This window comes from Caretta caretta, chromosome 10, assembly GCF_965140235.1.
Source record: "Caretta caretta isolate rCarCar2 chromosome 10, rCarCar1.hap1, whole genome shotgun sequence".
In the NCBI taxonomy this organism is placed as follows: domain Eukaryota; kingdom Metazoa; phylum Chordata; order Testudines; family Cheloniidae; genus Caretta; species Caretta caretta.
Window position 1 is genome coordinate 30,648,727 of NC_134215.1, and position 17,092 is coordinate 30,665,818.

General features: G+C 55.6%; 1 protein-coding gene across 2 annotated transcripts in view; it reads left to right on the forward strand.

Moving 5' to 3' along the window:
- SEPTIN12 (septin 12) overlaps window positions 1–17,092 on the forward strand; it is an 83,564-nt gene that overhangs the window by 981 nt on the left and 65,491 nt on the right. The window contains exon 1 of one of the 2 annotated variants that reach the window (XM_048866438.2): window positions 13,407–13,720. The exons of the other annotated variant lie outside the window; for it this stretch is intronic. Within the exon in view, the coding sequence (XP_048722395.2) occupies window positions 13,666–13,720 (55 nt within the window). The 5' untranslated portion in view covers window positions 13,407–13,665. Of the gene's footprint in view, window positions 1–13,406; window positions 13,721–17,092 lie in introns of those variants that run through there. 2 annotated transcript variants of the gene reach the window in all.

Here is a 17,092-nt window from a genome sequence, read left to right on the forward strand (position 1 = left end):
GGCAATGGAGTGCCCTGCTCAGCTTACTGGCTTCTGAGGATCCCATTCTTAGGTACCAAACTCTGCCCAGTCATTGTTTGGGGCACTTAACTTGGCATTGAGACTTCCCCTGGGTGCCCAGGGGTCAGTTGTTGGCATGTCTATGTCAGGGGTCGGCAATCTTTCAGAAGTGGTGTGCCAAGGCTTCATTTATTCACTGTAATTTAAGGTTTTGAGTGCCAGTAATACATTTTTATTTACATGGGCCAGCGGATGGAACCCCAGACGGGCAGTGGGCTGAGCGGGTCCAGTGGCCGGGACCCTAGACAGGCAGTGGGGGTGGCGGACGGAACCCCAGACCAGCAGTGGGCTGAGCCACTTGGCCCCTGCCAGCTGCAGTCTTGGCCACCAGCCCTGCTCAGCCCGCTGCTAGCCCGGGGTTTCATCCATCTGTTGGCAGCAGGCTGAGCGGGGCTGGCGACTGGGACCCCAGGCTGGCAGCAGAGTGCCACTGTAAATCAGCTCGCGTGCTGCCTTTGGCACGTGTGCCATAGGTTGCCGACCCCTGGTCTATGTCTATTGTGAATCTGGCCCACAAGTGACTTGGCCAAGGTCACCCAGGGAGTCTGTGGCAGAGCCGGAATTGACCCCAGATCTCTGGCCAATACCTTAATTGCAATGCCATCCCTTCTCTCCACTCCCAACAGCCTCTCCAACCCCAGGTGGGAAGGGTAGGAAAGGCTCCCCATTCCAAGGACCAATCCAGTTTCCCCAACACAGTCTTTCGGTCGGGGAGGAAGACTGGAGCATCCCCATAAGGGCTAATGAAGATTGTGTCACTCCAGCCCGAACTGCAGATCTCTATCACTGTGTGAGGGGGGAAAAAAACTTTTAACACCCCCCCTCCCCTGCTCTCTGATCTCATTACTGAGGGAGACAAATGAGTTCTCAAAGCCACTCCAGTTCTGGCTGTGGCAGAGCTGTCGTCATCAGCTAACTGCCTTATGCAGCCTCGCTAATGGGGACTTGCTGGTCATTTCAGCTTGTTAAAATTATCTCCCCGTCATTGTGCATGCAATATGGTTACTTTCCTGGGGACACAAGGGCTCACTGATTCCCTCTGTCATACTGTGGGGCCAGGAATGGTGCGATCTGCTGGAATCACGGGAACAAGGAGGAACGCTGAGAGCAGCTGGCAATGCACATGAAGGTCCGAGCTGGTCCCAGGGCTGGGACATGGGGATAAAAGCCATCCCTCCCTGTTGGTCAGACCACTGTCCTGGGGGGCAGGTGCCAGCAGGTTTTAGTCTTTATTGGCTCAGGTTTGGAATGGCAAGAGGCAGGTTTATGGCTGCTACACAGCTATTTATAATGAACGCTCCTTTCCATCTGATTCATGGCCCATTGCCACCAGTTGAAGCAAAGTGGCCCTCGAGGTAAAAAGGCCTAAAATGAAAGCCGGGGAGTCTGACCCCCGCCTATCTTTGCTGGAAACATGCTCCCAATCTTGCTTTTAAAATATTGGGGAGGGCCGCTGCCTTACTTTAATTTGAAATAATCTGTTTCAGCAGTGGGCCCAGCCTTTCCACAACTGGGTGCACCAAGGAGAGCACACTGGTTCTCCACAAAGTGCCAGGGAGCTAAGGTGAAGGTCAGGAGTTCTGGGTTCAGTTCCTGGCTCTGCCACAGACTCCCTGTGTGACCTTGGCCAAGTCACTTTTGGTCTCTCATTGCCCCAGGTGGGTAGTGGGGGTGGGAATTTGGCCTTGGTTGGGTAGGATGTAAGCTGCCCGGGGCAGGACCCCTATCTTGGAGGGTGTGTGTGTGCAGTGCCCATTGGGGCAATTGTAATTTGTTTTAATCGTTAATATGGGAGGTTAATACAGGAAGCGCATGGAGGCAGGTATCTCAAAGCAGGAGAAACAGGCTTGGCTGTCTCTAATTCTGGGGGAATCTGTCTATGTGGGAGCCTTGGTATCTCATGCTTGGGAGAGGGCGTCAGTGTCTCCAGTTGTTGAGGAGCCCTCTCCTTCAGCACCCCCTACCCACGATCCTCCTGTCCCACCAGGGGGGAGAGTCCACCCATCCTTCAATGGCTCACAGCATTACTTCTGGGGGCTGGCAGCGAGGCCCACTTTCCTGCCCTAGACAGTCTCGGGTCTCAGACAGGGCAACTCTTCCCCGATCCCCCAGCATGCAACGGAGCTCGCTTTACCCCCGCTGGCCCGAAACGGGCAGCTTGGCAGAATCCTAGGCATCCTCGAACAGCCGAAGCCCTGGCTGGGTAGCGAGTGGGATGGACGCAGCGGCTGCCCCATGGGTTGGAGTGGAGCCTACCTGGGCTCACTTGCGTACCGTGAACAGTGATGCTCACCAAGCTGGAACTTCTCCCTCAGCTGTTTATCTAACTAAGGCTAAGGGCTTGCTACGCATTGCTAAATAGTCACTGACCTGACCCTCCACGCTGGCTCCTGGCCTGTCTCTGTTAGCTGGCTTGGAGGGATTGCAGAAAAACCACACGTTCGCTGGGATGTACGTTTGACCTAATAATCTACCTGACTGGACTTCAGTGGAGCAGTGCTGCTTTACACCAGGGTCTAGTCCTATAATTTTATTTTCCGGTAACTGATACAAACTGTCAAGTGCTTGTCTGTCTGCTGCAGGAGTGAAATTCACATTGCTGGCAGCAACCTGCCTGCAGCAAACATTCGGCTTATCTCTGCACACAGCACAGCTGAGCTTGTGTCCGACTTTTTATTGGTAGAGGCATGGCTCAGTTGCTCCAAAGTCCCAGCCTGGATTCTCCCCAGGATATCTTGGCCATGCTGTGAGATAGTTTGTAGCCTCTTGCACCTCTTTTCATTGTTCATTATATCCCTGCCGTGTGCCCCTAGTGCATTCAGCATTATGAGCGTCTTGTAGAGATCTTCAAAGTAGCTTATTTTAGCCACCCAGCAGCCTTGAGGGTCAAGGCTCCTTTCTCAGCGCTCCGTGGAGCCTGGAAACCCTCGGAAGGAGAAGCAGTGTTCACTCCCTGCAGCAGTCAGAAAGCTGAGAGCCCTTCAGCATCACCTACAAGGACATATCCCTCGAGATGTATCGGTTTCTAGGCATTTGTTTAACCCTCTGCCTGTAGCTGCTTTTTCTTTTTGCCTCTAACCAGAAGTCCAGTTTTTCATTGTGATCTGGCCCCTCTGCGCTACTCAGGGGGTGCAAAGAGGGTGGCCCCCTGCTGGTGGAGGGGAACTTTCTCCCTCAAGCTCATAGAGCTACCACCTATGCCATCTGCCCCATACCCGCACGCCCATTAGTGCAGAGAGTGTGTCCGAGCTTTGCTATGCTGATCCTCCACTGCTGTAGGATCTTTTAGGAACCTTAAACCAGTGACATAAATTAGAGCAGCCCATAGGCTGCTGTAACTTGTGCCTGAGCTGAGCCCGGCCCAGATGGGCCCCCAGGATCACAGAGCAGCAGCTGGCTCCCTGTTGCCATCCTGCCCATCCCGCTGGGCTGAGCAGAGCTCAGATGGAGTGGAGAGCTTAGCCAAAGGCTGTTCCCCAAGAGAACATGCCAAAGAACTGGGGAGAAGGAATCGTAATCTCTAGCCTTCACGCACTCAGCACCATCGGTTCCCGAAGTGCTGCACAAGTGCTGGAATTGGTTTGCTTTGGAGGGTGGCAGGGTCCCTCTCTGTGTCACAATCCGCCCCTCGCCGTGCCCCTCAGGGACGTGTGCCCAGGAGAGAACTCTAGGGAGCAAAGGAGGAGCCGAGCCTTTGAGTAGCAAATATGCCAATGCAAGGCAGCACTTGCCTGGTCGAACTTGTGCTTTCTCTGCCCCTCCCTCCCCAACCCCCATACGAACGCTCCATCCAGCCCTGTCCTTGTGAACCACAACAGCCCCTGCTTCTGCTGTCCTGCTTCCCAGCCCAGTGTGGTTAATGCATCTGGGTCCATATCTAGAGACTCCCACTACCCCCGTCCTGCCCCTTCCCCCAGCTGTGCTGCCAGTGCCCCTCAATCCTGACCGCAGCACCCCCTGCCATTCCAGTCCTCCCCGAGCCCAGCCAATGCGCCTTCCTCTTCTCCTGCAGCTGCCCCTGCTCCATGGCACGTGTTGCACCAGGAGGGTTATCAGTGCTTAAGTTGTGCCAGTTTGTAGCCCCGGCACCTCTGGGACTGGCAGTTCGTAGCCCTGGCACCTCTAGGCTTGCTGCATCAGTTATGAATATAAAAAAAATTCCTTGAGCCCCGGCACCTCTCTGTTACAAATTAAACACTGAGGGTTTTATTGGGCCAACTTCTAATTCTTCCCTCATGGCCCTCTGAGTAGGGCATGCCCTGTGCCCTCCAGAGACGCCCCACAGTGGGCCATTTGTTATTGAAGGGTGAGAGTGAGCACCCTGGTCATGCACGGCCCCCCGGGGCTGCTTGCCTGCTCCCAGTGGGGACTGGGAGGGCCCTGCAGAGGTGTGAGGGGAGGGCAGGCTTCCATGCCCTCCAGAGGCTGCATCTCCACCTCCCCTGAGTCAGAGAGAGGGAGCGGGAGACCAGCCCAGGGCTGAGCCCCTCCATCACCCTGCTGAGCCCCATCGGTAGCCTTCGCTGGGGCAGTGGTTTCCATATCCCATTAATGCTGCTGGAGTTTGGCCTCAGCTGGGCTTCCCAAACCTGCCATGGAGCAGTGGGGAGCCCGGGGGGACTCTGCTCAAGGGAGCAGGGGCCTGACCTCACACAACACTAATCACTGGGGGCCCCAGTGGAGGAAAGTAGTTCCGGTGCCTCCCCAGCCAGTCAGCTGTCTTGCAGTGCCACTTCCTGGCTTCCCTGGGAACTACAGGGCGAATGCCGTGGTGAGAGAGCCCCACCGGTGTATCTGATGAGCTGCAGTTTTATGGGAAATAACAGGGCTTATTTTCATGTGTGTGGGGGGGCGGCTCTCGGTCTCCAGGATCTATGGATGGAGCAAGTCTCTTCGCCTTGCCTTGGAAACTCCCCCGTGGCAGGGTCCCTCTCTGTGTCGCAATCCGCCCCTCTGTGCCCCAGTGACGTGTGCCCAGGAAAGAGCCCCACGCTGGTGGCGTGGTTGACAGATTGGCTATAGAGGGTTGTTACCAGCTGTCCCTGTGCCCCTGTTCATGGCTGTGTCCATAACCCAGCAGGGGCAGGGTGGCCTCGGTGCAGACATGTGGTGTCAAATTGTGGGGAGCTGGTGGCTGTGCGTGGGCTGGGGGAGGTGTCCAGAGGTTCTGCGGTGGCCCAAGGCACTCCCTGGAGAGAGCCCCTGGCTTTGGAGGCAGAGGCTGCTGAGTGTGGCTCTCTGCATCAGACACGGCATTGGCAGGAGCACAGCAGCCACCTGGCACTAGGGCGTGGGACGCTGCACTAGCCACTGGGGAGCAGGGCAGAGGGCCTCCAGGAGTGTCGCCCCAGGAGACCTCAGAGCCCCCTAACTCCCCAAAGGCCCAGTCCCAGGAGGGGTGTCATGCACACTGCCAGGCTGCGGAAAAGCATCCTGCCTCCTGCAGCGATTCAGTAGAAGAGGCCCATGCGGTGCTGGCAAAGGTGCCAGCCTGGAGCCCAGAGCTGCCTAGCTCCCCACCAAACTGCTACCAGCCCCTGCTGCAGAGGCCAGCTGTAAGGACCCACCTCCTGGGACAGGGTTGTTCAGGCCTTGTGGCCCACTTGGTCCTTGGCCTCTGGGAAGTGGAGAATAGGAACATGAAGACTTCTCCTCTGGAACTGGACTGAGCTCCCTCTGTGACTGCCAGACTCCTCCCACCAACCCCACTGGGCTAGGGGTGCTTTATGGGGCCTGCAGATGGTAGCAGCTTTCTGGCACAGATGGCCTGAGCTGGCCAAACTGATGCTCTAAATGGGAACTGTTCTCTGTCCAGAGAGCAATCCCCCAAACCATCCAGATGTTCAGCTGGCCCATGCTAGTACAGCTCCCTTGACTTGCTGAAGGCGTCTGTGGGTGGTATGGCTCTGTCCTGGTCGGCAGCAGCCTGTAACCTTGGGTGCAGCTCCATTTCCGCACTCTGGTCTTGCCATCCTCTAGGAGGTCGCTGCTGGCCTTAGGATAAGGCAACAGCCTGGGCTCTGATGTCAGGGGAGTTGACAAGGGAGGGTGGGGAGTCACGCTGTATTTAATGTGCTTACACCAGCAGAGGGTGGGATCTGGGATCAATCGACCAGGGTATCTCTACCGCCCTTCCCCATGTGCCTTGTGGGCCTGAGCTCTACTCCCCGGTGAGATCGCTACATACCTCCTGCTCCACACCAAAGGGAGAAGGAGGGCCGAGTGAGAGGACTTTCCAGTTCAAAGCTCCCCTGGGATGAGGGGGATCCCAAGCCATCTTTCCATGCTGCTTCCCAACTTCTCTCTGCATGGTAGCGCTTCAGGAGTGCAGGACAAAGCCGACCCAGGCATTGGCTCGTAATGAGCAGGGCACTTGGCTGGTGCCACTTTCGTGAGCTCTCCCCCTCTGCATGAACACGGCCTGGGTATTCCTGTCAGTGAGCGGGCTGGGCAGCTGCTGCCTCTCCTGAGGAATGCACCGGAGCAAGACATCCCTCGCAAAGTGCGCTGCTGGGCAGCTACCAGGCCGTTCACCCCCACTGCAAACGGGGCCCTGGCTGAATCTCCTGAAAGTTCTTCCTGTTGGAAAGTTCTCACTTCTGCCAACAGGAGGCAATGTGATCTAAGTAGCAGTTCCCCCTGCTGTCCTTTGGCTTCCTGCGGCTGGTGCAGCTCCCATCCCCTGGAGCTGGGCGTGTTAACAGATACCAAGGGAGAAACCTGGCTTAATTCCTTCACCCTCCGACCCTTCCCAGGGGGAGGGGGGAGGAGGGGAACGCAGTCTCAGTGACTTAGAGCCTGGTGGCCTTTGGAGCCCATGGAACAGGGCTTCACCAGCCATGGTTAATGGTGGGGCTGGCGTGCGGAGTGGCCAGGAGATGATAAGAGTCCCTGGCTCCTGAGCCACAGTGCAGAAGCCTGGTGGGGTACTCAGTCAACAAGTCAGTGGGGCTGTGCTGGCTTCCGGCCGGCATGCTTCAGGGCTGTCACGCAGGCCTCTTTCAACTGTATGGAGTCAACACCAGCGTGTTTTCCCCTTAAAGTTGATGGGGAGGGGGAATCACCAGAGATCAGCTCAGAGAGGCCTTCCGGGCTTTTCCAGTCCAAGTTGGGGCTTCGGGGAACCTGCTCAGTTAGTATTTGGGGCCCAGGTATGGTTCTGTCCATACCGACCTTCACACTGCTGCTCTACCTCCTTGCTCACAGTGACGGAGCCTTCCTTCTCCTCAGCCCTGAGCCAGCCTGCCACTAGTCTGAGACTCTCCTGCCAACGGGATGATGAGCTCAACAGACTCTTCCTATCCAAACGGGAGTGTGCAGCCTCTGGTCCCTCTGATGCTGGGCCCTGAGCCGCTCCTTCCCCTCCTCTCTCAGTGCTCGATGTTTCCCTCTGCTCCTGGTCTCTGTTGCTGAGGGAACAAGACAAGAGGAAGGCGGGGATGGCATTAAATGCTTGCAGATGGGCTGGTCTGTTCTCTCCTAGCTGTGGGAATAGGGCCACTGACGCTCCGCCATTCAGCTTGGAGTGTAGGTGTGCTGGTAGTTTTCTTCTGCCCTGAGGGTAGGGGTGTATTTCAGCCCCAGGACCTGCAAAGGGGAAAGCGTTTGGGTTGAGCTGTGTGGAACCTACTAGCACACCTGGACCCGGGCAGGTGTCGCCTGCTCTGGAGCTGGTTCTGAAGCTGCGATGACTAGATTGGCAATATGATCCAATGGGCTGGGAACCAGGAGACCTGGCTTCTAGTCCCACGTTGGCCAAATCACTTCCCCTCCCTGTGCCTCTGTTCCTGCGTCTGTAAAGTGAGGGCAATGATACGTGCCCATCATGGAGACCTACCGATGGGATAAAGGTCTAGATCTTCAAAGATAGCTCAGTGCCTAACTCCCATTGATTTGAGAACCTGGGCCTGTGCACGTATGGTCTGGGGTGGAAGCCATTGCTGACGCTGGTAGCTTCAGTGGAGTTGTCCCTCCGAGGTGCGGAGTCTGCAAGTCAAAGCAAAATGCAAATAGAATGAACCCAGACAAACGGCTGGTCCATCACCTCTCCCACTTCATTTGAGCCCCGCCCCGGGGCATCTCACATCTCTAGCTTTATCTAGACTTTTCAGCCTACCCCTCGTGCGTTAACATCAGGGATGGTTTTGCTATTGATCGGTAACTGGTTTCCTGCAGAGAAATCCTCTGCTATTGATGGGGCAGAAGGGGAAGGAGATCTTTAGCCAATGAGCCCCTATTTTCTCTTCTGTGTGAGAGGGGCATGTCTAGCTGGCCCTGCTCTTTGAGTGGCAGGAGCTATATAGGAAATTCCTGGCTGGCCTGTGCCGGCAGCTGGAGGAGAGACACCTCGTTCTGAGGCTGGCTTGTCTGGCCATTGGAAATGCTCCCTGCAGGCAGACAGATGGCAATGCTGGGGTTGTGTTGCCCAAGACAATCCTTCCTGGCCTTGATGCAGAGCCTTCCTCCTTTGAACAGGCGATCACGTGGGAGCATGAAGCAAAGGAATTGGGAATGAAGCACTGTTGGTAAAGAGGACAAATCTTCCCAGTCTGAAAGGTATTTGGTGACGGGCCATGGAAGGACAAAACAGGGCTGAAAATCAAAGCAGTCGGGGAAAGTGGCTCATTAAAAAGACTTTGCAGGATTCTCCCCTCCCTCAGTGAGGCCCAGACAATGGGCTGCAGCTTATGAGGCGAAAGACGCTGCCAACTCCACCTGGGATGGAAAAATCTGGCTGTGTTTCTGGCTCTTGCATCATGGCCCGTAGCAAACTGTCTGCAAAGAATTTTGGGGGGAAGATGCCCAAGGCTGAGTAAGGATCCAGCTTCCTGCTGGCTTGGTAAGGCTAGCAGGAGGAGCCATGGTTTAGTTAGGAAAGAAGCAGATGGGCCTTGAAAATAACCAGGGAAGAGTAAAGTCCAAACCACAGTTGCCCTCCCAGCGGAAGGCAGTGGGCATCTGTTGGGGCTGTAATGCTGGTGGAAAAAGCGAGGGTGGGATTGAGGAAATTTACTCTTCCTGGTCTTCAGACCTTGCCCCATTAATGGTCCTGCTCCTATCTGTGCGATAGCTGAGCTGAATTGCCCCTCCTCTCTGAGTCTATGTTCCTTTGTTGCACCCTCTTTCCAAACAGTCTCCCATCGGTGCAGGACTGCCTCTAACCTGTTTATCATTGAGAATTAGCTGCCGAACAAGATCAGTGACCAGAGACTGAGCGTCTATCTAGAAGTGGCATGTGAGCAGCCGATACGTGAGCTGTTCTGGCTGGGCTCGTGGGTCATGTGGTGTGTTGTTTACACCCTGTTCTCTGGTGCTGATACTCATGCTGGAGTCCGAAATCATCTGTCTGGGACTGTTTACTGATGTTTCTGCCAGAACGCTGGTTTGCTAGAAAGCTGGCAGGACGTAAATGCAAATGTGGCTGTGCAGCCAGCCAAAGCCAATGGGCATTTCTTTGGATTCGAATGAATATCCTGGGAAATGGTTAAAGACAGAAAGTCCTGGCACCCCTTAGAAGAAAAGGGTATGTTGTTCTGATCCCTGATACAAGATCTTCTGTCCCTTGTGACTGACCTTCCCTCTGCCGTTCTACCAACCACCCAAAATCTGCCTTAGAGGGAACACTGCCTAGTGTGGAAAAAAGAAAAGGAGTACTTGTGTGGGTTTCCCCAGACTGCTCTTCCATCATGACGTGAAGAGAGGCCCCATCTTCTAGGAACTCAAATCAAAACTCCCCCCTGCTGTCCCTTGTCTCAGCCTAAACATACAGGTCCAAATCCTGCTCTTGATTGCATTACCATGGCTTGCTGCCAGGGCTAGAGTGGAATTTGCCTCACAAGCTGCAGTTCTTGCTGAGCGGGTGGCAGAGGCCAGGTTACCAGGCAGAGCTACTTCAGAGAGTGACTTGGGGGGTTGTCTGCTGCTCCATGGCAGGTGTCCCTGGGCCTCTCCTACACGCCCTCGGAGGACATCTGCTCTGCTACCTTACCCCGGCTCAGGTGGGGAAGCAGCGTCTGCGCTGAGAGAATGGGCTGCTTTGTTCCTGCCAACAAAAGCCACGGTGACCAGACAGGAATAGGGCTGGGCAGGCCCTATGCTAACGAAGGAGACTGGAGACTTAAATCCTGATCTATACTTTCCTGTTGATTGTGGGCTCTTTAAACGCTGTAAGTGTCCTTTGCAGAGACCACCAGAGAGCAGCGCAGCATTGCAGTGAGTTGTAATGAGGTGAAATATACAACTTGACCAGATGTAAACAGCACCTTGTGGGACAGACCCCACTTATTGAGAGAGGGACTGTGGTGCACATCGGTGCCCAGCAAAACCTACAGCCAGGGTTCGCTGACCCTTTAGCTTGGTAACAGAAGACTTCTCATGGACCCACCTCTGTCCCCCAGTGTTTCATGCTGAGACCACAGTTGCAGAGTCTGCTCACCTTACCCACCAAGCCATCCTCCTCATCTCACTCAGATCCCTCCAATGATCTCTGTATCAGCTGCAAGGAGCGAGTCTCCTGTGCTTGAACAAATCCAAACAAGCAGCAAGTCATTCGTCCTCCTTGTGCTTCCTGGTTCCTCTACATCCACCTCCTAGGTCCTACCAAGATCTCACGTTCCCATGTAAGCTCCTTGGGGCGGAGACTGTCTGTATCGTACGTACAGGGCCGAGCACACTGCTGGTGCTTAACAAATTAGAACCGTAGTCAGACACAGCAAAAGGGAATGCTGCATCTGGCCAGAGGCCATGTTTCTGTGAGCGCCGTTGTACTGATCTGGGGGTCCTTTGAGTCCTTGTTACTTCATCAATGCACAGCTGGCTGGGGCCTTCCCTACTTGCCCCCTCGCCCTTTCCTGGGGCATTAGCTGTGTTCTCACAGTCACATTCTCCAGTCTTTTCAGGCAAGAAAAAATCAAGTTAATTATCTATTGGATTAGAGGAGATGAGGATGGAGGGAAAGGAAGCCCCCCAACAGAGCGCACTGCTGAGAACTGGCAGCTCATGAGACGAGTGTCCTGAAGACCTTCAAGGGTTTAGACACCTCTGGAGTTAACAAGAGGTTCTGGGTATCTGGGACTTCACCCTATCACAGGAGCAGGCTGGATTCATGACTACAGTGTGAGCCTGGAATCAGTGTGTTTGCTGAGCTGGGATGTGCTCAGGGAGAAGGTGGCCCAGCCAGCAGATCCGTTCGGGGGGCAGGCCGTAGGAGGGCTCACAGCCTCCACTCGGAGGCAGAGTGGGGCATTGCTCTCCAGACAGAGCTTTCCTTGTATTCTGGGGGCAAGACCCTTTTAAATTGCGAGATGAAAGGTCATTTCAGATAGGAAACCCAGACTTTTTTGTGTACAAAAGGGTCAGTTTTGACAAGTTTGAAGCTTTTTCCCTCCCTACAAAAAGCCCCCGGTCCCACAGCTCCACTCCCCATGGAATGGGGCCTCACCTCCCCGCCCCAGTGCGGGAGGGGCCCCAGAAACCATTTAAGCCCCTGGCTGTTTACTTTCAGCTGAGCCGCTAGATTAAAAGGTGTCAAGCTGGGTAGTTTGGGGAAAGCCTCTGCAGGGGGATCTTGTGTTTGGAGAAGGGATTTCGCTGCCCCTCCCACATTGGCTGTGAACCCCCTCACCAACAGACGCTGCACAAGCCACAAGCCGGCAGGAGAGCTAACCCTTTCCCTGCCGGCCACACGCTCACTGTGCCTTTGCTGTAGCTCTGGGGAGCAGCGGGAGGCCGGCACTGATTCCTGCTTGCAGTAGCAGCCCTAGTTAGCCCAGCGTGGGCCATCTCACTTGAGCCCGGTGTGGAGTCGCGTGCTAGGGTCCCTGGCGGACCTGGCCAGGCTTCAGCTTTTTGTGGTCGAGGGCAATATTCCTTTGGCTAATCAAAGGGAGAGGGAGCCCTTCCGGGGCTCTGAGAGAGACCGGTCCACCGGCACAGAGAGAGAAGGAGAATGATGTGCCCGCCGGTAGGCCTGAGTTAGCACCACCTCCTTGAGCCAGCAACTCTCCAGAACTGCCCCATGCCGCAGATGTGGGGGCTGTCGGGCAGAAGAATCCAACCTGTCTGCTAGGTGCTCCGCTGGGAAGCGCGCTGCTGAGGCCCACCCAGGCAAAGCCAAGCCCCAGGAGCCCAGCAGATCCTGGAAGGGCGGCCGAGACCCAGTGAAGAAGAGCTACGCCCAAGGAGCCTAGTGGAGTGGAGTGATGCTGTGGAGCCCACCCCCGGCCACAGTGTAGCTGTGCCCAAGGAGCCTGGTAGAGCACAATCAATCCTATTTTGAGCACCTTCACAATCTACTGTGGGGGGAGCTTTGTTCGTGGGGGGAGCGTGGAAGAATGCCCCTGCTGTTCCCCACCCCACTGCACCCCATGCTCTGTGCAGTGAGAGGCTAGTGGGGTGTTGTAAATCCCTAGGGAGTGGCAAAAGCTTGTCACCCCGACATCCCTCATTTCTGGTTTGCTGTCAGCTCCTGCAGCAGCTATGCTGGGAGGAGGATTCCCAAACTGCTGGTTACCCCAAAAATCCCCCTCCGGGATTCCAGAGAGGGGGATGTTGGTAACATCTCTCTTCCCATGGCTGCCCCCAGGTCAGGCCCTGTAACTGATTCTGGCTCTGGGGCAGTAAGGCCAGCCCTACTCCAGTCTGGCTGCAGAGGATGGGCCCGAGCTGAGAACGGGTCCCTCCCTGATGGGGGTGGAGGAGGTCAAGAAACGCTAGGTGATCTTTGACCTGTGGGCTCTGGAGCTGGAAAATACCTGCCTTGTCGAGCCGAGCCTGTCTTCTCTCTCCCTATTGCACCCGATCTCTGCTCCCCCTAACCCCCTCTGGGACAGTGCACCGTGGGGGCCGATTCAACCTTGGAGACAGGGCGGCCTGCGTCCTCCGCTATCGGTTCAGGTGGGCGTGCGGCCCGCAATCGGTGCATTGTTGGCAGCCTCCCCAGGAAGGGCTCCAGGAGCTGACCCCCTGGGACGGCCGGGAACATGGGCAGACCGCGCCGGGAAGTGGGTGGGGCACCACCAGCCCCTATAGCCAGCCATGGGTTGAGCTGGAGCAGAACTCACCCCCCCAGCCCCCACTGCTGGAGCACTCTGCAGAGCCTCCCCCGCCCCTTCTCCCTCTCTCTGACTTCTCTGTGTGCCAAGAGCTGCTCTGACTCTGGGCCCCCCACCCCTCCTTTCTCTGGCTTTCTCCTCCTCTTTGCTTTCCCCTCCTCTCCCTGCACAGGGCAGGGACAGGCAATCCAGTGCAGCCAATGTGATCCCAGCAAGGGCTTAGCTGGGGGTGGGCTGTATGGTGCGGGGATGGGGGGGGGGGGGTCTGTCATTCTTTCTCTGGGCAAGGGGGAGGGGATCTTCTCTCTTCCCCTTTGCTCTCCTCCGCTGCCACTCGTCCCAGAGAGCAGAAGCCCTCTGGGTTCTGGAGGGGGCTGGCTGGCTTGGGGGTGGAAGGCAGTTGGGTCAGACTCCCCCCTTTTCCCTTCCCTAGAGTCTCTCCTCTCCCTCTGGCATGGCGAGGTTCTGCCCAAGCTAGAAGACGTGGAGGGGCATCCCAGGAGCAGAGCAGCACCCACCCACCCACACTGCTGTCAGGGTGAAGTGAGCCAGGATGTCCCAGCTGTCCGTCAACGATCACCTGGAGGGGATCCTCTCGGACTTCGAAGGTAGGGCTGGGATGGGGCGCCTGGGCTTTCGACGGCCGGCTCCTGCTTTGTCCAGGCTGGGCACCTTGTCCCACGCAGCATGAGCTACCTACCCGGCTTCGCTCTCTTACATCCCATTTACCCGCCCGGAGCATACATGTTGTGCAGCACACACGAGCCGTGAGGCCAACTACCTCCCCGCTGGCAACAGCAGGCACAGCCGCTGAGCTTCACCCCCTCCTGCCAGTGGGGAGCTCCATCCTAGGTCCTTGCCCAAGGGCCTATGGAAACCAGGAAACAATGCCCAGGAGAAGTGACTCCTGGCGTGTGACATAAAACAATAGCCAGAGGAGGGGGGGAAAGGACTGCCCCAAGCCAGGCTGCTCTCTCTAGTTTTGGGAGCCCTGGCTCAAGCTTCCTTTGGGACTTGGACCCAACCTGCACGAAGAGGAAATACGATAACACGTGTAAATGGCATTGATCGCACGCCTGGGCCGGGCCGGAACGGTGCCTGGGCCTTGTGTGTGCAGAATATAGTGTGCGTGTGTGTGCAGCTGTGCATGTAGAGCAATGCACTTGTGTCAGGGAGTGTGCGTAGGTGTGGTGTATGCAGCACAGCTGTGTGGAGATGGGGGTGGGGGGGATGGCAGGGGTTTGGTCTGGGATTTGAGGCTGTCTGGAGGCCTGAAAGCACTAAGCAGTGCTCAGGGGCCGGGCTGGCTCAGGCATTAGACTGAATGCAGGTAATTAAACCCAACCCGCAGTAGGAGTCAGATACAACTTGAGTTTGGAAAAGCTCTGGGTCTGGGGGGAAAGCCTGGGAGGCGGGGTTGGAGGGGGAGGCTCCTAAAACCAGCTTGTGTCTGTTGAGACAGGAAGGGGAGCAGGGAAAAGCTTCCAGTTACCAGCTGTTGCTGTGGCATTGATTCCGCTTCAGCATTTCACAGATTGTAATTAAGGAAGGGCTCTCGCCAGCCTGCAGAGTGCCTGCGAGGCAGGGCTCTTCTTGTTTAGATTACAAGGCAAATGTGCAGCCCAGCAAGCCCAAGAACAATCTCCCCTTTGAGAGCACACCCAGGGGCTGGGATTGGGGCCCAGGCCATCACCGAGCTGTCTGTAGTTTCTGTTCGAGGGGGCGGAGAAGGGGCCAGTGCATTGTGGGATTGTAAAAACTTGCCCCAAGCTTTTGAGCCCAGTGGCCAAGTGCTTTTGTAACTCTTGGGGTGATGTGGGGCTCGCTCAGTGCTCCGGGAGCAGCTTGTAAGGGGTTCATGGGGCGGGGGAGGGGGGGGGATTCTGCATGCTGCAGCAAACAGCAGTTCCAATCCTAAAAGCAATCTTGTAGCTGGCAGAGCTCTGGGGGAGGGGGCGAGGGGGAATTGGGAGGGGGAGAAAAGAGGAAAAAGGGTCAAATATGAGCTTGCTTGTCTTTATTATCTGTATTAGGGTAGTACTCAGGGGCCCTGTTGCACTAGGTGCAACACAAAAATGTGGCCCAAAGAGCCTGCAATCTTGAGAGAAAAATTATGGGAGAAAGGAAGGACTGTTATCCCCTGCTTTGGGGAAACTGAGGCACCAAGACTAATCCCAAAGTCACCCAGGGAGACTGGGGCAGAGCTGGGAGCTGCCAGTAAATGGGAGCCAGTTAGCTCCTAAGGGCTCGTCTACATGGGAAAGTTATACTGGCATAAGGTAGGGTGTGAATTTCAACCAGTGTGATATCAGTGTAGCCCCTGTCCCATGTGTACAAGCTGTGCTACAAACCTCTGCGGGCACAGCTGTGTAGTCAGGGGGGTGAAGAGGTGACAGAGCTGTCCCAGCAAAAGCCCCGAGTGTAGTGTCCTGACACCACTGCCAGTGCCCTGTGACCTGCCCCCCTTTCAGCTGGGTCCGTGCCAGGATCGCTGGGCCAGTGCAGTGGTGTAGTTACACTGGCCCAGCCCTCCTAGGGGAGACCTGGCTCCTCCTGGTCCAGGAGGGCCTTGTTTGGTGGAGCTTGTGTCCCTTGGGAAGTGGTTTAAACCGTGCTGGAAGAAGCCATTCTTAGTCTGGAACAAGATTGGCCCCGGGGGAGTTATTCCGGGAGAACTAGAGTATTCTGGGAGAACTAGAGTGGTTCAGTGATAATGGTGTAACCGGAAAAGTTTCACACCACTGCCCCCTCTGGACGGGGATCTGCAGCATCCTACAGGTTCCCTCTGTGCTCTTGGAGAGGATCCAAGGCTGTGCTGCTGAGGGATGAGCCAGGGAACTTCGTTCACAGAGCAGCATTGCTAGTCCACAGGAGAAGCCACTGAGCTGAGAGCAAAGCTTCTTCCTTCCCTTCAGCTCTGCTTTGTTCAGGGGGATGTGGGGGGCTGGTCTCTAAGATCTGACAGTCCCTGGCCACCAATCTGCTCCTAAGAGTGGTGAGGGAACCTGAGAATCAGGAGCCCTGGGTTTGATTTCTGGCTCTGTCCCTGACCCTAGGCAAGTGACTTAGGGCTTCTTTCCATGGGGCAATTGTCTGGAGTGACTATTCCAGAATAGCTCCCCGTGGGGACACTGTTCCTAAATAAAGGTCACTGCCCTCTGGAATAATTAGTGCTCTTTGGAAGCTGAGTAATTACTCTGAAACAAAATCATTTTTATTCTGGAACAGAGGGACCCCATGGGCAGCTATTCCAGGAGAGCTGGCCTGAGCAACTTCCCCCTGTGGACAAGCGCTTGGTGTCTCTGTAAAATGGGGATGCTGATGCTGATTTATCTACCTCATGGGGGTACCGGCTTAATCCACTGGTGTTTGTAATGTGCTTTGAGATTCGTACGTGGGAGGCGCAAAAGCAGTGCCACGCTTTCCCCCATGGTCTCGCTTTCTTGCAGAGGGTTGTTGCTGTGTTTGCAGATGCTGGGAACATTCTAGGAGACAAGTCACAGCAGGGTTGCCAGTGCACAATTTCCAGCATGAGTCCTGTGATATTTGGGGATGATCTTAAGGCTCAGCTCCTGGGGTCAGGTTAATATGGGAGGTTTCAGAGTAGCAGCCGTGTTAGTCTGTATTCGCAAAAAGAAAAGGAGTACTTGTGGCACCTTAGAGACTAACAAAATTATTTGAGCATAAGCTTCCATGAATGCATCCGATGAAGTGAGCTGTAGCTCACGAAAGCTCATGCTCAAATAAATTTGTTAGTCTCTAAGGTGCCACAAGTCCTCCTTTTCTTTTTTTGTTAATATGTGAGACTCTCGACTTCTGTTTCTTTGAAGACAGTTTCTGACCCTTCTGGTTAGAGAGAAAAGCGAGGAGCAGCTAGTGCAGTCTGTACAGTGCTCCATGGGGTGAGCACTGTAGTACCTAATCTCTTTGGGATAGGTGTCCAAAGAGGGGTTGGAGGCTGGCACCTATGGGGCTGACAG